The following is a 19,722-nucleotide window of genomic DNA, read 5'->3' on the forward strand; positions in this document are numbered from 1 at the left end:
AAGTCAAAGCTCAGAGTTATGAGTAAGAATGATCTTTTCCGAAGCAATCACCATCACATCAGCTCTCGGAGCTGATGATAACTCGGAGGGGCTTCACGACCCAACTTTGTCTTACCCTCTTCACTGCAAAAATTCGGGTCGGCGTAGCGGCGTCGGTCTCCACCGACCCAGCCCGCTGCAGGTGACGGTCCATTTGTCAGACGTCAGGGTAACTAACCCGCTGAACTACCCTGTCCCGGTGTCCCACCGCGCTGTCTGCAGCTGTCTGAGGTCAGCCCCGGTCACCCAGCAGACAGGCCCGCAGCTGCACGGTCAGCTGCTCTCTCGAGCTGAGAGCAGCGGATGTAAGGCATCGGGAGAAATTGAGCTGGCATAATTGTGAAAATCACTTATTTAACCCTCGCCGGACCTATTGGTTTTCTACATACGCGCCGGCCGAGGGGGGGGGGGGCGGGTACGACCCCCCCCCCTCGCCGTTTCGCCCCTGGTGGAGCTAGCGCGTCGCGGAAAAAAACGAGCGTGTGCGCCGTTACGAGACGCAGAGATTGGTACCCAATTTTAAGGTCCTAGGTCAACCGGTGACCTCTGAGGTCAGGTCAAGTGCCCCAGGGTACGGTTCAGTTTTTGGTGAATAACTTCGCAAAAAACGGCCGCAGAGCCGCGATTTTGGCAGCATCGTGTTCGCCTCGCTCAGGCGCGTCGAATGATATACTTTTTGTTCGGGTCAGGTCAACTTGGGGTGTTGACCTCAGGTCAAGGTCAGGTCAGCACCCCCAGGTCACGAAGTTGGTCGAAAGAGGTCATGTCGCATATCATTCGATTCGGTAGGTCTTCCTGAGTCCATTGGTGGCTTTCTCGACTCGCTAGCTCAATTTGATCGGGAGTTATTAACGAAAAACTAATATGACCTTGATGACGTCATAAATGACGTCACGGAAGGTCAACATTGCAAAAGTGACGCATCTAACCTTGCAAGGAGTGCATCAAATCACGATTCTGTGTGCTTGAGATAGTTGGAGATCGTTCACGGCGCCAGAATAGCAGTTTTCATTTTTCCCCATTGACTTATAATGGTGAGGTCACGAAAATGACCTGACCTCATATGACCTTTAGGAAAAATCCGAGATATACAAGTTGTGAGACTCATAATGGATACTAGATCCTGCAAGTTTCATTTCCCTGTGACATCTCCTCTGGCAGTGAGGGCGTTGCGAAGTTGCGACATCTGAAGACCGTGCAGAGGTTCACTTATGACGTCATAGGTCAGTGACCTGACCTGACCCAAAAATGCGGTTGGTGTCAAAAGATGCGGCTTGGATCAAAGGTCAGGTATGCCAAGTTTCAGCTCTCTATCGCCAGCGTGCTCGGAGCTATCGCGAACCCCCCCCCCCCCCCCTCGGCCGGCGAGGGTTAATACCGGAGCCGATCGTCGTGATAAATCCGTTGGATCAGTCTCAAGTAAGCACTGGCTCAGTTGACGTTTACTTTGTAAAGGGACAAACAAATAAAAATGAATAAAGCGCAAATACATAAAGCGCAAATCTGCGTCCACAGGGCATAGTGTCAAAAAATGAATAAAAACGACGGAAGCCATTTTTTTTGCCACTTAGAAATCATCCGTGGGGTTAGGTAATTCATTCAATATATTATTACAGTTTCCCGGGGAAAACTAATTACACCTGCAGGAGTCATTAACGACTTAATTAACAAACCTTGTTTCAAAGTCAACTGAGTTTCATAAATCCTGAAACACAACGAAGCGTCAAAGAAGACCTGAGACGTTTACCGTTAAATATGCATGCATAATCATACATTCAATATTTTGCTGAATTTGCACATTTTGCCGAAAGACGTACACACTACACTCGAGCTGTCGCTACTCTGCCTCTATCAATTTATGAGCTCACCCTCCCCTCCCTTCTCCCCCTCCCTCTCACGTGCCGTAATGACCGTCGACACCGTCGCGTCTCATGGCTGGGGGCGGGGCGGGGTGGGGTGGGGTGGGCGGTCGGCGGCCCGGCTCTCGGCGCCCATCGCTCAGTGCGGCGCTGACGGTGGCGGAGAGCGGGCCGAGCGGCGCCCCGAACGGTGACCGGTGTGCCATGAGGTCGCTGAGGGTGTGGGTGCCGCTGCTGCTGGCCACGGCAGCAGCCGCCGAGTACCTGGACAGGGGACAGGATCGACTGTACCGGGACTGGAGGGGGCTCCAATACGGTGAGTTTCCACACGCGGAACAAAAGCATCGACCGTGTTCTCGGAGGGAACACAAATGATCTTGTTCACTTGTTTTTGACTTAGCTCTTAGCCATCGCCCATCCCGTAGTTCTGTCTCATCCAGCAGCGCATATCGTTTCCATTGTCCGCAACTTTCGTGGAATAATGCCAGGTCAAGATTGACCCTCGCCGCAACACTTTCCTTACCTATATCAATGATTAGTGGGCAGTGTCAGCTATACCAAAGTGTGAAACGTTCGGAAGAGTGCATAAGAACGCCAATATTTCATGGTGATTGATGTTGATTTGTTGACACTTGGCAGCCGGCTTCGAAGCACACTGCCAGTTCCGAGGGTAGCCGATCCCACAAATAACACAATTTCTGCAGCCCAGACCGGCCAACCACCATGTGTGGTAATTTGCGTAGGTACTAAATACATATACATATGCGACATGCATATTGCGTATAATATGCCCAATTTCTTACTACTTGTACACGGAATACGGACGCCAACTTAGATGCAAATGGCCCACTGTCTGTATTGTTCGGCATTTGGGCATCAAAGCCTCCTGAGAAACGAGGACGTAAGGACACAACAGATTAAAGCTCGAATGATTGTGAACAATTTTCACGCGACCTGCTTATATTTATGCTTTACTCTCGTGAAACCGAATTCGATATAGGTACGCTGCGAAGGATAGGTAGATCAATTTTTGGTATCTCTGTGATCGTTTTAAATAGACCAGTCATCTCTGCATGAGTCAAATACCAAACAATACTCAGCACAGTATCAGAGCACTGCTACACTCGTGTTTACCAGATGAGTAACGGACCCATAAGGATCTGCAATGCACCTGCGTCACTTGATAGCATTGTGACGACACCTATCATTATCGCATTCCAACCCACTCATAGCATGCATAGCTGGACACCCACACATTTTTTGGCACGCGGATAACCGTGATTGTAACGAATATATAATATACGAACGTTTTAAAAACTGTACCTGCGTAACCCGGATATACTCTCTTCACCCTCTTTACAATATCAGTTTTAAATTGTGCAAGGTGCACTAAATTCTCCGGAGTGTCCGTTTACAATTTAATGGTTCCGATTGAGTCGTATTTAGCATTACAATCAATGCAGTTGGCTCAGTCACCGAGTTCACCCACATCATGAAATGAATCTATTAGCTCATAAGTCATAGAGCTCCCCGCCACTGAGGCCGTTCCGCTACTTCGAGACTCCCCGAATCCTCATCTCCGGATCACCGCCCGCTGACGTCTCACAGTATGCACACCGGTCCGCTCCCGGGGTTCCCAGGCGGCGAGTAACCTGACGCGGCGCCGAACTGTGTGAGCGTACGCACTGTTTATCGGCGCCATCAACAGAAGAGGAGGGGGGGGGGGCAGAGGGCCGTCGTCGTCACCGACGGGCCGTGGGCCGTCGGTACTCTCCGCGTCGGACCGTACCGTGTCGAGCCGCCTCGAGGGCTGTTGTCTGTGCGTGAGGGAGCAGCGTTTCAGGCTTGTCTGACGAGAGAAATAAACGGCAAGAAATGAAGGGGGTTGCGAGTCCAGGCGGGCGATGTTACGCAGGCGATGGGCTGACATGGCTGGGGTGCGTTATGGGGCTCCAAAGACATTGTCTGCTGCCATGGTCCTAGCATCCGCCCCCCATGGTGGACTGTCAGACGGACTGACATGGACCCAAGAGACGCTGTCTCGTTATGATCCGGGTAGACGACTATCGTCCCGATGGACTGTCATGATCTCGCTGGGCGCCGCCAGGTATGCCCACCTGTCCGGCACGTGCCGCGGCCGGTCGGCGCCGCTCGCCTTGTAAATGATCCCCTTCCGTAAGTGGTAGGCGGCGGTCGGCGGCCACCCGACGCGTGTTTATAGGTGCCGTGATGTATGATGACAAGCTGACCGGCCGGGCCGCCGGCCTCATCCATAGCAAGTAGTGGCGGCGGCTCTCGGCTCATCGGTGTCCGGCCGGCCGGTCCGCCCTGTCTGGCAGCTGTCCTGTCTCCGGCCGGCGCGGCGGCTGACCTGCCCTGTCTGGCAGTTGTTCTGTCCGCCCTGTCTGGCGGCCGTCCTGCCTCCTGTCTGGCGGGGCTGTCCTGTCCATTACGGCGGCTGCCCTGTCCGTTACGGCGGCTCTCCCGTCTCCTGTCTGGAGCCGTCGCCGCCCCGACACGGCCCATGTGACGCCGGCGGCGCCCGGTGCGCCCGGCCGGCTTTGCACGCACACTTGGCGGCGTATCGTGGCGCCACGCTCTGTTTGCCGTTGATAAGACCTGTCAGCGTCCGATCGGGACCGGGAGGGCGGGCCGCACTTCAATGGCGGGTGCCGCCTCCATCCTCCACTTCCCAGCTCCCACTCTCCCACTTCCTCACACTGTAACGTCGGCCTCTTTGACAGTTGACTTTGTGTACGTGTGCGAACAGCTCATATCTCAAACTGGATACAGCTTTCGATTGCGTTGAAGTTGAGATATTGATACAAAGTTGTGTGCCTTGTGTTCAGAGCAGACTTTATCGTTCCTTGTGCATGCAATAAACCGTTAGTTACTCCTGCAAGAATAAATGGATCTAATGGGATGTCCGATGTAGACCCTCGTGAAGTGATTCGAAGTGTTAACTCGTCCGACCTAATCGAATTAACTGAACGGCCTCGCAGAGTGCTAACACGCCGGCTGCCCTTCTCAGGCTGCCGGTGCGACCCTGTCGGCTCGGTACACTCCCGCTGTGACATCCGAACAGGACAATGTGTCTGTCAGCCGCACGTGACAGGACTGGCATGTGACCGCTGCAAGGTGAGTCCGCTCAGAACATCGGTATTCGTACACTTGTCACAACTGTCCCATAATCAACATAGAAATGTCTATAATATGATGTTGACGAAGATATAAATAAAATAAGTTTGAATTTCAAGCGAACCAAAGGACATTGCTATAGATTTTATACTGACGCGTCAAACCGAGTAGCATCTCAAAACCAAATTTATTCAGCATCATGTGACAGAGTGAAGATGTCGTACGGCTCAAACTGTCCGTTTCGTTTTTCTTTGAGCGCCTTCAATAGCGACCGGAACGGAAGGCATTGTAGCGGTTCAATTGAATTTGTGCTTATCTTTCGAGAGATGCCGATAAGCGAGAATAAACGAGTGTGAATCGTCTAAACCGAGAAGAGGGATTGAGTAGAGAGATTCCAGTCGCTAGATGACTATCGGCCGAGCGGCCCGCAGTAGGCAGTAAGCGGCCATAGTAGAGACCGGAACCCCGGCCCGCGTGCCAGCGGGCAGCGTCACGCAGCTATGCGTAGCCGATCCTTTATCGGTAACGGCCGGCCGGTACGCGTGGCCCGCGCCTCCGATCCCATCTACAGGCTCATGAATAATGGATCGGCACACTGCCGGCACGGGACAGCCCGAGCCACTCTCCTTGAAACACTACCGGGGCTCCCAAAACGGCAGAAAACCAGCTTTTAAACCTAAACCATCCATGTGTAACATCCATAAATATGATAGAAGTGTACTTTATATACGGGTCGTGTGCGTTGTCGTGCAGATTAAGTGAACATTTTTATGTTCAGTGCACGACCATCGGTGTTTTCAAACGGTGCTCGTCGGGCATCTCCTTCTCGTTTCCAATGGCGCTGTTCGAAGTAATGCCCATCTGTTTTCAAAAGGTGTTGCTCGAAGTAACTCTAGTCCATTTACGAACGACACCATTCGTAGCAGTTTCGATCCGTTTTCAGGCTTGACCGGTATCGTGTTCCTTCCCACGCCCCGTCTCCGCCCCCAGGCGGGCTACTACGGCATGCGGCCGGGCGCTGGCTGCCGCCGCTGTGACTGCGCCTCGCCGGGCTCGGCACCTGAGGTGTGTGACCCGGAGAGTGGCCGGTGCCTGTGCCGGCGCGGGGTCGGCGGCGCGCGCTGCACCGCCTGTCTGCCCGGCTACTTTCTGCTCTCCAGCTCCGGCTGCCGCGGTGAGCGGAAGGCGAGGGCGGGATGGAGAGGGATGGAGAGGGACAGAAACAGACTAGAGGGGTGGTGCGAATAGTCGGGCTAGTATGTCATACTTATGCATCTGTTGGCAAACTATGTTGTGTGTCCCGGACTCCCGAAGCTGTATTTTTGTGTTTTGCTTGTGACGTATAAGTAAAGATATAATAGGCTATACAAAGTGAAAATATGTAGGTGCCTATTTCGTATCCTGACGCTGCTGTGCTAACCGAGCGGTCCCGTTGGCAGAGTGCGGCCCGTGTGACCTGCCGGGTCACCTGTGTGACCCCGACACGGGTCACTGCACCTGTCCGCCGCACACAGTCGGCGCCGCCTGTCAGCTGTGTGAGCCGGGCTACTGGGGCCACCACCCCACCGCCGGCTGTAGGGTCAGTGCCCAATGTTCATCACCAGTGGAGGCTGTGTCTAAGCAGTTCGCCTAATATGCATCATGATTTGTCTCAGGCAGAACTGTTACTTCGATAATGACCTATGCAGGAGTATGCACGACCATTAGAAGCAGACGTAGGCCTACACAGTAGACACTAGACACATACATATAGACATAGAAGTCATAAATATCGCATAGATAATAGATGTAAGAGAAACTCTGTGAATGTCAAAATAATAAAACTCAGCTGCAATGTCCCGCGGCCGGCAGAAATGCGCCTGCAACCAGACGGGCTCCGTGTCCGTCCACTGCGACTCGTGGACGGGCCGCTGCGGGTGCGCTGGCGGCTTCGGAGGTCCCAGGTCAGTCACGGGTCAATGTCAAGTCAGGTCAGGTCAGGTCTTGTCAACCAACCAATCACTGTGGTGGTTGATGTTTACCTTCACCTCGTCCCATGTTGGGGCATAACCTCATTTTCCTGTGGTGAAGAATTCCTTCAGATTTGGCAGCTGTTAGAATCTTTCAATCTGGCTGCCGCCCGCGCTGATTTCTTTTTTTCGTTTTTGTGTTGTGGCTTTTGCCAAGGTGGCTTTTGCGTGAAGTGGTTAGTGTTGACCGTTTATATAGCCTTGGTGTTGACTTTGTTGTATTTCTCTGTATCGTTGGTCTGTTTCAACCTATAAACTGACATAAAGGTCATGCCGAAATTGCTCATAGCAAGAAGCTTTACAAGAATGGCATTTGCCGTGACTGCAAAGGCCAAAGGTGAAGGTCATTACTGTTACGGCCTTGTGTTTGTGATTGTTGTGCTGTGCTCAGTGCTCTGACTGGGCCAAGGTCGGGTCAGTTCAGGAAAATGCTGCGTTAGTATTTTTATTTATAGTGGTTACGCTGATATTTTCTGATGCTGTCTTCTAGCCCCCGACCGGTCGTGCATATTTACGTCTGGACAACGAGTTGCGGGGAAAAGTGCTGACTTTGTCGCGGTTTTAGGAGCCGGTGATTAGGCTGGATTTTTGGGTTACTTTTTCGTTCCGATTCATGTATTGCATAGTGTTTGGCTTTTGAATATTTTAGTTCTTTCAGATAAAAATTAGTTGCACTACAACTTTTGTAAAAACGTTTCATTTTTTATAAGCCGACCGTCAGAGTCCTAAAAATACATCAGCACTACAATAATTGTAAACAAACAAATGGAGCACCGCTTGGCTCTGTTCCAAGGCCCTTTTCAAGTTTATCTGGTGGTTTCCGTACTCTTGTACGTCGTTTTGTTGGATGTTTTGAATCCCTTAACATTGACGTATATCATATTTAAGAAGCATGTTGACTGAAAACAACCCCAAGTATCAAGAAGCCTGACAGCAGACAGAGGTCCTGACCCTGAGCATTAGCAATAACAATATCAAGTTGAACTTGGAAGTTATGAAATTTTGGTTGATAAACGCAAGTTGATCGGGCTCATATTCAGCAAGAAAAAGTAAAATTAAAAGAGCTCATCATTATTGGCCGAAAACAAGCTATAATTTTGCAGATTGAGATCTTGAATCAATACTGAAGAGCACGCTGAGCAGTATCATGCCAGAAAATGTTGACTGATGAGTGCATATTATTGAATGATAACTTACAAGATAAGTTAGTGCTAGCTATCAAGTGAAAAATCTAGAATGAATGGACTCGGGCAGCTTTACTATGATTAGATGCTATGCAGACGGTAATGTGCATCAGGTACTCAGTGTCTGGCAAATGAAACATGCGATCATTCCATTGCTACTGGAGGAGAAAGCTTGGATCACTAAATCCACTTTATGTTGATTTTGATGTTAATCATTACTGTATTTCTTGGAAAAAGGATTGTAGTAAAATTGTCAATGTGACAATCCATGGAACGATGTTATCATATGTGTTCATTAGTCATTTGTGATAGTGATTGTTGGTCCAATATACAATGGCAAAGCTGAAAGCTCTCAGCATTTTTTTCTTCTGTGGATGGCCAGCAGTGACTCAGAACTTAGAAGTATTAGTTTTCTTCACAGGGCTGGGATAAAAAGTACTGAGGGTAATCTTCCACCAAGGAACTTTACTTTGACACAGAGGCGGATCCAGCTCAGAGTTTTGAGGGGGGGGGGGGCAAACCATAACAATTTATCAATTCTTTCCATGCATCGTCCATAGGCGTAATGTTAAAATTATGCCGTTTGGGGGGGGGGGGCAAATGCCCATTCTGCCCCCCTGGATCCGCCACTGCTTTGACATGGTACGAGATGCAGGCACAAGTAGGTAGGTGCTTTGTTCCTGTAGTCAGTAATTGTGTAGGTTTAGTTGGGTTAGGTTATATTAGGTTTTAATTTGCCCCAGTGGCCAGTGTCCATAGAAATGTGACCTGAACAGTGTGCATACCTGACTAACCCGACAGCTGACATAACCTCAATCATCATACATATTTGCAACCTAGCCAAGACCTGCATAGCAGTAGCACCCAGTTATAGGTAGGTACTCACCCTAACTCAATCTTACCTGCTAACCTTCAACTTCCCAACAGTAAGCTCATCTTGCCAAGCTGCATCCAGGGTCCAGGGAAACAGCCAAATGAGGAACTAGCTCATTGGGTGGCTGGTGAGAGTCTGTGCATTTAAAGTGTTTCTTCTCTGAAGCTGCTCTGCACTGCTGTATGCCATGTTAGATGCTCAGAAAAATGTGGGAAATGATAACTCAGCTAGTTTAGTGCTTTATTCATGCTCGAGACATGAGACATCAATAAGTACAAATCCTGCGGGGTACAGCTATGAGCTAGGTGAGTATGTTATTTGAATATGCTGTTTGACTGTAGTAAATATACAAACAATCACAGGGTCACAATTATATTCAATCTCCGCATAATCATACAACAAAATGCCCATAGCCTCACTCCGAGCACACAACAAATTGAGATAACTTAAGCCTTTGCAAGCACAAAAATGCTCTGATTTACAGGATGGGTATACAATATATCCTCTGTCCTTGGGGATCTTGCTGCAAAGTTTGAGTTGAAGTAAGATGACTGAACTTCAGGTATTATGATTAACTTTTTCTTCTTAGCCACTGCTTATGTACGAGAAAGACTAAATCAATGAAATGTTTGGTTGATCAACGCCTTGAAAATGTAATGATCCATCTTCAATTCGACATGAAGGCACAAATAAAATAGCTCCCACTTCTCTCTCCTCTTCTCTGATCCAAGATAAAATTGAAATGTGTAAATTGAAATCTGTCTAGTCAATCATGGAAGGAACGGATGAACTTGAGGTCAGGTCAATATGATATTTTGCGATATGCATCAACGTTATCTTGGAACTTTTTTGCAGGTTCGCTTCATATTTTGTAACAAACGCGCATAAACTGCAATAAAACAGCACTATATGCTTCTGGACAAAATACAATAATAGTAAAAACTTGGCCCTGATGGTACTCATTCTCGGCCAAAATGTAATAACAAAATATTTTGTAGTAAGAACTAAATTTCGGCTAAAAACAGTGCACGTTTAAAAAAAGAATCATTCAAATGACGGTCCATTATTGCGGTCCTGAAATCGCCACTATTTCCGGCCTCCCCAACGCAACTCGTTGTCCAGACGTAAATATGCACCGGTCGTCAGCCTATTTACCGTGCCTACCACTCCTATCAGTCCAGTTTGAGTTCTGCCCCTCAGTCGAACGGTCGTCTGAAATGGCGCATTATGCCTGATAACTATGTATGAGCCATAGGAATTGATTTTTCATTCTTATCGCCGAAATTGTTTTACTATCAGTCGACGGGCGTGTCCGTCTCGGTGGAATAACCCAGCACCCCCAGTACAGTTTCGCTGCGGGCGCCGTGCGTGACGTTCTGCCAGCGGGAGGTCCGGTCACGGTGTTGGCCTCGGCTCAGTGAGGAGCCGCCCTGATCCCTCTGATCCTTCCCCTCAGCTGGAGGTACCCACCCGCCGCCGTCAAGAGGAGACATAACACGTCACTGTGAGGAAGCCAGTAGCACGCGGTCCCACAGGGCGGCCTAGTATAGTGCTCCCAGACCATGTGGCTCTGTTGTCGGGGGCCGTCCCAGGTCATGTCAAGTGCCGAGTCAAGTGCCCTGTCCCACCGAGAGGCCGCTTATCCGGCGGCCAGAGTGCCCGGGCGGTCGGGCGCCCACCGGTGTCCCCTATGCGTCATCTGTCTTATCAAGTTTGGCACATATTTGGGATTAGAACTGGCGTACTGACATCAGGCCTGATATGATACGAAACATCAATTGAATCGCTGCCATTCATAGATATATTGGGATATATTTGTGAATGGATGATGAAAAAGCAAACGAATGAATAAATGAATGAATGAATGAATGAATGAATGAAGGAATGAAGGAATGAATGCTGTTATGATTGAATGAATGAGTTAATAGGTGTCTTGCGGTCGAGGATCCCCGTTTCCGATAGACTGTCTCGGTTTTTGTGTTTTCAAATATATTTTATATTTTTTCTTTACGTCAGGTGTTCGAATTGTCGCACAAATGATCAGCACACACCAAACTGGTTACAGGTGCGACCGCGCTGCTCGCTGTGTCTGTTACAGGTGCGACCGCTGCTCGCTGTGTCTGTTACAGGCGCGAGCGCTGCTCGCTGTGTCTGTTCCAGGACTGTGACCGCTGCTCTCGCTGTGTCTGTTGCAGTACTGTGACCGCTGCTCTCGCTGTGTCTGTTACAGGTGTGACCGCTCAGCTGCTCGCTGTGTCTGTTACAGGTGCGAGCGCTGCTCGCTGGGGTTCTACTCGTTCCCCCGCTGTCGGCGGTGCCAGTGTGACCCGGCCGGGACCGCCGGCTGTGACGACCAGGCAAACTGTCCCTGCGACCAACAGGGACGCTGCTACTGCAAGGTTTGTGGAAACGATATCATTTCTTATCTTTCGGTGTCGTTTTACTTTACATTTCCAAGCTTTCCCTTGCCAACTCCAAGTGATAATAATGAATTTTCAACGTGTTGGCACTAATGGGTGATAGAACTGTACCTATGCCTTTATGCCATCGGTATGACAGAGCGGGTTTGTTTCAGACGAATGTTCGCGGCGCCCGGTGCGACCAGTGCGCTCCCAACACGTTCGGTCTGAGCGCCGACAATCCGGACGGCTGCACGGCCTGTTTCTGCTTCACCAGGAGCGGACAGTGCTCGCAGGCAGAGTTCACCTGGGTGCCGGTACGTACCGATGCGGCCTACATCTCGCAGTCGTGAGTCGCCAACCATCCTTGTCCACACCCAGATTACACTGAGGGACACCTATCAGCTACTAGGAGCCAAATGGTAAGTATCGTGCATCGTGTAGCGAAGCGACTTCTCGTCGTCTTTGAATTTGTGTCTTTTTTATTTTCCTTTATTTTTCTTCCATTTCATACGCTTGTCTTACCACTTGTATATCTGCTGTCTTGTAATTAGCATCATGATGAGTATTTCAGTCTTGCATTGCTGTTGCTGTTTGATTTGCGTCTGATCGCTGCTCGCCTTTTCAGTAGAATGATTCAGATGGCGTGCAATTTTACCAATTTTGGCACACTCGGTTCCTAAGACTTTGAAGTCTGCTTTCAATGTTTGGTCTAAGACCCTGTTATACATTCTAAGAATGTTTTTATCAAAGCCATGGCCATGATTTAGATTACTGCAAGTGTAGCCAGGGTGCCGTGCTAAGATCGAGTCGTTCCAAGGACCTTTACACACAATGTTTGCATGCCTTATGGCCTGCAATCACAGCTGATACAATGTCAAGACAGGTGTCTGGCCCACCCGATCTTTCAGCTCTTTGTCGTAAGGACAAACCGCACGGTGATCATCGAGTACGACGAAACGTACGAGACTGTCGAGACGTACCCGTTCGTTCCGTGGCGTACGGAGGAGATCTGCTACATTCACGTATGGCCGGGTGGCGCTGAGATAGCAGGGTTTTAGTCGGCAGCCGCCGCTGACAACGCCCCCTCCGTATAATGTGGCTAACACGGGTAGAGCGGAGGCAGGGCTGGCCAGGAGACGGACTCGCAACAACGAGTAACCGGGCTCTTTCTCGGAGCCACCAATGCTGGGACCTGGACATTAGATGCTCGTCAGTTGGCTTCCCTTTGCCTCGCCAGTCGTACCTAACCCGCTGCCGCCGCCGCCGCTGCTGCTGCTGCTGCTACCTGGAGCTACCTGAACTGAAAGCCAAACATCTAAGTTCAGCTGTGGAAATATATCGAGCACACCGCTGAATGCAGACGTGTAGCTGCATGCAGCTCGACCCTTGTGTCGCGCTTTGCAATGCTGCTCCCAGTGGTTTCGCCTGTGGCTGCTGCCGCTGCCCGGGTCACCATCGCGCTGCGCTCTGCTGTTACAATCCCTGTTAGCCGTCATTCTGTGACCTGCCTGTGCTGATCCAACTGTTGGGGAGTGGTGATACCGAGCGAATGTAAACCATTCTCCCCACCTCTGTACCATAAACCTCCAGTGCCGTTTCGTACAGTGGCTGACGGATGAGCGAACTCTGTGGCATGATGCTTCACCGAAGTGGCAAAGATGAACATTAAAAAATATAGCAGCTGCCATTCTGCCAGTGCTTTTAGTGTTTGTGACTAATTTTGAAACACATTCGTGTGAGTCTCTATGATGTATGTCTTATCGTGGTTTTGGTTGGCTGACTCCGTTCAATTGCATCTATGTAGATGTTGCACGTCTGAAGTGGTTTACGTTTGCTGAATTATAACTTCAATGTTTTTTTTTTCTATTTTATTGGCGTTGACCGATCCCAGGTATTTGTGCTGTGAATGCATTGTGGCAGCGAATCTGTTATACAAAAGTGCAGCGTTTCAACGGCTCAGCATCAACTAGCCTGACTGCCTAGTCTGTTTCTCAATGAAGTATGAAGTGAATTGACTTCTGTCGCTGACCCACCTGCTGACCTGACCTGTCTCCCACCACCAGCTGACGCTGCCCGACAAGCGTTCCCTGACGCTGGGTCCGGGTCAGACGCGTCTGGACATCATCAACACGCTGCGGGTGATCCCGGAGCGAAGCGGGGATGTCCAGCTGGGGCTCGGACAGCCGCTGGACACGCCCGTCTACTGGGAGCTGCCACCACAGTTCCTCGGCGACAAGGTGAGTCTCACCGGCGGTGGATAGAGCAGCCAGCGGGGTGGACGAGCGGGTCCCCAGGGCGAGACTCACTTACTCATCTGCCGGCAACTGCGGGTAGCTACTTGATAAATGTCCGGGTGGGTAGCATGTTTCTCGAAAAAAGGTCTCCTATCCTGGCTACCGCCTACCGCCGTCTAAACAGCTCTTCAACTGCCTGTACTCTGTCAGTGTGATGGTGATGAGCAGGTTTCCACTGAGCTTCCGTATGATTGAAGGCTCTGTGCCAGTTCGATTTTCACTCTCCATTTATCGCCTGACTTCATGTGCCGTGACGCCGCTGTCGGCTCCTCCCTCAGGTCCGCTCGTACAACGGTGAACTGCGGTTCCGTCTACGCACTGAGGGCGGCGTGCGGCCGTTCCCCGCCGCCGTCCTGGCCTCCTACCCGCTGGTGCAGCTCCAGGGACACAGCCGGCTGGTGCTGGAGTATTTCCCTGAGGACGACCGGCCAGGCCCCGACGGCCTGCACACCGTCAGGTAGGTAATCGGGGCACAGAGAGGCGCGGCTGGGCTTCGAGCTCGCCCCCACTTGCCGCTATCGGGACGTAATATTTTCACAGTGATCATCTGTAGCGTAAATAGAACGGACTCCGCATTTGCCTGAGCTGAGCTTACGGTAGGCATTTTAGGGAACATGTAGATGATAATCAAATAAACTGTTGTGGCCGTAAACGGGTGCACTGTAACGACGCACGTCATGTGTCATTAGTGACCCTGTTCTGTACCCTGATGTTCCGTACTCCGTTGTCAGGTTCTACGAGTCGCTGTGACGCCGGAAGGACTTCGTACTCTGTACCCCTGTACCCCCGGTACCCCACTGTTCCGTACTCGGTTGTCAGGTTCCACGAGTCGCTGTGGCGCCGGAAGGGGGACGGCTCTGTATACCTCTGTACCCCCGGTACTCCACTGATCCGTACTCGGTTGTCAGGTTCCACGAGTCGCTGTGGCGCCGGAAGGGGGACGGCTCGGCCCCGGTCAGCCGGGAGACTCTGATGGTGGCGCTGCAGAACACCACTCTGGTGCTCGTCAGGGCCACGGACGCCATCGACACACGCAAAGCAGAGTGAGCCAGCCTGGTGTAAAAAAAAATATGCAGAAGACAGACTGATGCACTCTCTCAAACAGTCAAACGTTAGGATGGAATAAGCACACTTAGGCGTAGGTAGTATATCAAACTTTCCAGCTGATAGCTCTAGCTCTAATCTCTTGCTCTAGAGGGCTTGTGTCTTTGGAGATGAAATAAGCACAGCAGGATGCCCTCATATCAGACTCTGTCTGGTAGCTCCAGCTCTGGCGAACTTGTGTCTCTGAATACTGGTCTGGACAGTGGTTGGCTGACGCGTCTGCCGTCTGCCCCAGGATATGGGACATCAGTTGGGACATGGCCGAGCCGACGTACGGCCGGCCGGGCGACACGGCGCTGGGCATAGAGCGCTGCGCCTGTCCGGCTCAGTACAGCGGCTCCTCCTGTCAGGTGAGCTGAACGCACACAGCCAGCCGGCGTTATGACGTTATCAGTAGCTGGATCACACATTTAAATAATCTGTTGTATTTCTGTTATTTTTGTATTTATTCATGTACAGGGTGACACAAAAAAGCGGTCATCACCAAAATTCGAATAACTTCGGAAGTATTATTCAGATCATCACCAAACTTCGGCCACTTTAGGTCACACCTATGTAGCAGACATCCACCAAGTTTCAAGTCTTCACTACGAATACTTTTAGTACAGTGTGTGTTTTACGGACGCTCCACAATGTGCTCCAGGTGAGCGCCCCGGCACTGCAGAGCGTAGGCACACCTGCATCCGGCGGGCAAAGTTGCCGATAACCCGATAAGAATAACGTTTCAGGGGTAGCACACCCCCTGAGCACTGTCTCCAGAGGCCATTGCACTCTGTAAAGTGCACAGCCATCGGGTTATCGACAACTTTGCCCGCCGGATGCAAGTGTGCCTACGCCCTGCAGCGCCGTGGCGCTCACCTGGAGCACATTGTGGAGCGTCAGTAAAACACACACTGTACTAAAAGTATTCGTAGTGAAGACTTGAAACTTGGTGGATGTATGCTACATAGGTGTGACCTTAAGTGGCCGAAGTTTGGTGATGATCTGAATAAAACTTCCGAAGTTATTCGAAATTTGGTGATGACCGTTTTTTTGTGTCACCCTGTAGGTGTTTATTGAATACATGCTTCGCAAGACAGCACTGCAGACGGCAGCTTTTTGTCCGTATATTAACGGAAGTACTCAATACATGACTATGACTATGACTATCCCATATCGACCATCTTATTTACTTGCTGACACATATTGACTCAGTGATTCCCGCTCAGCAAAGTCCAGCTGACACCCCCCGACTGCGCTGTTCCCGCAGGACCCGAGTATAGGATTTTACCGAACGTTTACGAGTGAGGAGCGCAGCAGTCAGATCATCATTGACCTGATCGGGGACGTGGCAGAGTGCCAGTGTAACGGCCGGGCGACCACGTGCCACCCGGACACCGGAGTCTGCCAGGTGAGACAGCGCTGAGTGACGGGGGAGTGTGGTCCGACACCGCGGCTGTCTGAGACAAACTCAGTACTGAGGGAGGGCAGGTCCCGTGTCACCCAACGCCGCCGTCTGTCAACATTAGATGATGTCGACAGTGGGTGTCAGCAGACGTCTCAACACTCAATGCGGGCACCGAAGTAAGGAAAATAATACCTGGGTTCATTCATTGGTAAATACCCGACGAAGGTAATCGCTATGCAATTTGGAATGCTGATCGCTCTTAAATGTACAATACAATGCAATACAATACAATACAATACAATTAACCATTTTTTCGACCCCGTCCTGTTGGTCACTCCGTATATCCGCCGTTGCGCTGTGACCCTCTCACGCGCCCGGGGGCCGCTCGCTGGGTTCCAGAACTGCACCTCCAACACGGCGGGCCGAAACTGCGAGCTCTGCGCAGTTGGCTACTATGGGAACCCGGCGGACCGCGGCGGCTGCCGGCGCTGCCTCTGTCCCACCGAGACCGTCTCCCACGCCGTGGGCTGCACGGGGGACTACAGGGTGGCGTTCCGGTGCCAGTGCCTGCCCGGCTACTACGGCCAGCGCTGTGACCGGTGGGTAGGGAGCGGGGACAGCGCTGGGGTGGGCCGTGTCGCTGCTGCGGCCAGCGCTGCGACCGGTGGGTGGGGGTGGGGGGGGGGGGACAGAGCTGGGGTGGGCCGTGTCGCTGCTGCGGCCAGCGCTGCGACCGGTGGGTGGGGGTGGGGACAGAGTTGGGGATGGACCCGTATCGGTATCCGACTCCGAGGGGATAGTATGTGATTGGTGTTTTACGGGTTCAGCCTCACCATGTCCTTTGAACGAGAGCACCACTTAGCAGTACCTACCATCCCATTGGTGCACAAATAATGCGTTTCAATATGCTGTTGTTGTCTACTGCATAGTTCACTGCATGTAGTGGCTGACTCTGATCGAGGCTCTGTGCCGTCCAGGTGCGACTACGGCTACTACGGGGACGCCCGCGACCCGTCGGTGGGCTGCGTGCCGTGCGGCTGTGACCGGGCCGGCAGCGTGGCCGACCACTGCGACCCGACCACGGGACAGTGTCCGTGCCGCGCCGGCCGCACGGGCCGCGACTGCACCGCCTGTCCGCCCAGACACGTGCAGACGGCGCGCGGCTGCCAGGGTGAGACCGGGGGATAGAGCGACAGGCTATCGAGGCATCGGACCGCGGTGATTATGGTTAATACGACCTGCCACGGTGTCAGGGTGGAATTAGATATTGCGTTAGGACACATGCACAGTGTTCAAATTCAGAGTGATGTGGGCGTTTGCAGCGATTATGATCATAATACTAACGATCATAATACTAACGTGATCATAATGCTTACGCGCTGATAAACCTAGCCGTTAAGTAAGACGTTCATGAACCGATATCACTGTGCTAACCAAGCCCCCAGGAGTGCCAACGGACGCCGATGACCCCTGCTGTCCGCGTGTCTCGACCCTCCACTGCCCCCCTGACCGTCTGTCTGCTCCTCGGCAGCGTGTGAGGACGGCTGCGTGGGGCTACTGCTGGTCGACCTGGACGCGCTGTACGAGCTCGCTGCCGCCGTGGACGTGCCCTCCTCGGCCGGCGCCCCTTGGGACACCCTGTACACCATCAGTAACGAGACAGAGCGCCTGGACGAAGAGCTCACTGACTACATCGGAGTCAGAGTCAGCCTACAGGCGCTAAACGACTCCTTCGACCTGGACACGATGGCAGAAAACCTCCTGGTGCAGGTAACTGAACAGCGTGAACTGGCGAGCGAGGACTGGATATTAAACATTCGAAAAGTATTCTTTGTCGAAAAGTATGTTATTCTGTTATTTTAACTAAAGGTGGATCCATGTTCTGATAAACTGTTGTCGTGATTGACGTTTGTTTTTCAGTCCGAAAGTTTCGTGTCATCTCTGCCGAACAAATTGAGCGAAACAGAAGAGCTGCTGAACCAACTGAAAGTCATAAACGACTCTGTCGCCGAAACAAAGGCGATCATTGATGGTATGTAACTCTCGGTTCATACGGCTATGGCAACTTATTTTGTCCTGTTTCGAACTTGAATGGTATCAGACCTGTTTACGTAAAAACAAGGTTGCTGTGCCTTCTCTGGTAAACTAGCTGAGGGCTGTAAGGAGCCATCCATACAAGCTACAGATGGTGTACAAGCGACTATATGCAGCTGTTTTCCCTGTCAAGCTGTGTAAACTCCCGTCCCTCTCCGCCGGCAGGCACTATGACGGACCTGGAGCGGTACATGGGCGGCGGTTCGCCGTCCACCAGTGTGGACCAGGCGCTGCGCGAGGCCTCCGCTATCCTGGAGGAGCTGCGGCGGCAGAACTTCACCGGCGCCCAGCGGAGGGCGGACGACGAGCTGGCGGAGGTGGGCCGGCTCCTGGACAGGGTGCGCGCCCTGGAGCCGAACGGCACCGCCCTGAGCGAGCCGCGGACCAGGCTGGAGCGGCTGCAGGAGAAGCTGCAGGACATGGGCCGGCTCATAGAGGGCGCGCGGCAAACCGTCACGGAGGTACGGACCAACCTGCTCGGGTGGGGAGAGAACAACATGGAACCTGTCACATGGGAAAACAAAAGGGCTTACGTAATCCCCAAACGTTCAGGGCGGGCAGGTATCCTAGAGACCCTTTTGTTTGATCGAATGTTTTTATATCTGCTGATAACTTAGTCACGCACCGTACTCCGTACCGATTTCATTTCCCTTCGATCCGGTGTAGCGTTACTTTTATCTAACTCAGACTCCCCGCTGGACCGCAGACTGAGGCGCTGCTGGACGATCTGAGAGCCCGACTGCTGCGCCTGGATCAGCGGAAGCAGCTGCTCAGCAATGAGACTGAGGCTGTGGAGGGTCTGCTAGCCAACAGCAGCGACGCACTGCTCCCGCTTAGGAGGCTGTACGATCAGGCGCAGGGACAGACCATCGTTAGTAAACAAATACATACAAGACTCAGTGGCAATGTCTAAATGATAACTTGTCTCAAGAAAGTCACTTAGACTGAAAACTTGTCTCAAGGCGAGTCACTAAGACACGAGATCTGTCTGAGGGCTAGTCATCCTCTATGGACTATGATTTATTAGAAACAATGCAAACCCTCGCAATCAAGAAGCACCATGCATTATCGCCATCGTACCTCGAAACTGCTGACAGCAATATGAATCGTCTTCCAATCCATGTGTCACCACCGTCGTATTTCCTGCAAACAGGACCTGACGGACCTGCGGGACCAGCTGCAGCGGGTGTCTGCGAACGACTCGGAGCTGCAGCGGCGGATGGCCGAGCTGTCCCAGCTCAGCCCCGACTTCGTGCAGGAGTACCTGCTGCCGGCCGAGGCGCACGCCGCCCAGCTGAACCAGCAGGCCGAGGAGCTGGCCAGGTGAGATGATATATA

General features: G+C 51.7%; 1 protein-coding gene across 1 annotated transcript in view; it reads left to right on the top strand.

Moving 5' to 3' along the window:
- The first annotated feature begins 2,064 nt into the window (after positions 1–2,064).
- Positions 2,065–19,722, top strand: part of LOC122387049 (laminin subunit alpha-1-like) — a 31,783-nt gene continuing 14,125 nt past the window's right edge. The window contains exons 1-19 of the mRNA XM_043376848.1: positions 2,065–2,214; positions 4,930–5,036; positions 6,027–6,210; positions 6,476–6,615; positions 6,888–6,979; positions 11,370–11,502; positions 11,679–11,819; positions 13,569–13,742; positions 14,078–14,256; positions 14,531–14,545; positions 14,708–14,842; positions 15,139–15,253; positions 16,153–16,293; positions 16,690–16,889; positions 17,268–17,461; positions 17,822–18,073; positions 18,550–18,845; positions 19,091–19,255; positions 19,538–19,707. Of these exons, the coding sequence (XP_043232783.1) occupies positions 2,103–2,214; positions 4,930–5,036; positions 6,027–6,210; positions 6,476–6,615; positions 6,888–6,979; positions 11,370–11,502; positions 11,679–11,819; positions 13,569–13,742; positions 14,078–14,256; positions 14,531–14,545; positions 14,708–14,842; positions 15,139–15,253; positions 16,153–16,293; positions 16,690–16,889; positions 17,268–17,461; positions 17,822–18,073; positions 18,550–18,845; positions 19,091–19,255; positions 19,538–19,707 (2,945 nt within the window). The 5' untranslated portion in view covers positions 2,065–2,102. The remainder of the gene's footprint in view (positions 2,215–4,929; positions 5,037–6,026; positions 6,211–6,475; positions 6,616–6,887; positions 6,980–11,369; positions 11,503–11,678; positions 11,820–13,568; positions 13,743–14,077; positions 14,257–14,530; positions 14,546–14,707; positions 14,843–15,138; positions 15,254–16,152; positions 16,294–16,689; positions 16,890–17,267; positions 17,462–17,821; positions 18,074–18,549; positions 18,846–19,090; positions 19,256–19,537; positions 19,708–19,722) is intronic.

The sequence above is a fragment of the Amphibalanus amphitrite genome, unplaced genomic scaffold, assembly GCF_019059575.1.
Source record: "Amphibalanus amphitrite isolate SeventyFive unplaced genomic scaffold, NRLGWU_Aamphi_draft 000272F_arrow, whole genome shotgun sequence".
NCBI lineage: Eukaryota > Metazoa > Arthropoda > Thecostraca > Balanomorpha > Balanidae > Amphibalanus > Amphibalanus amphitrite.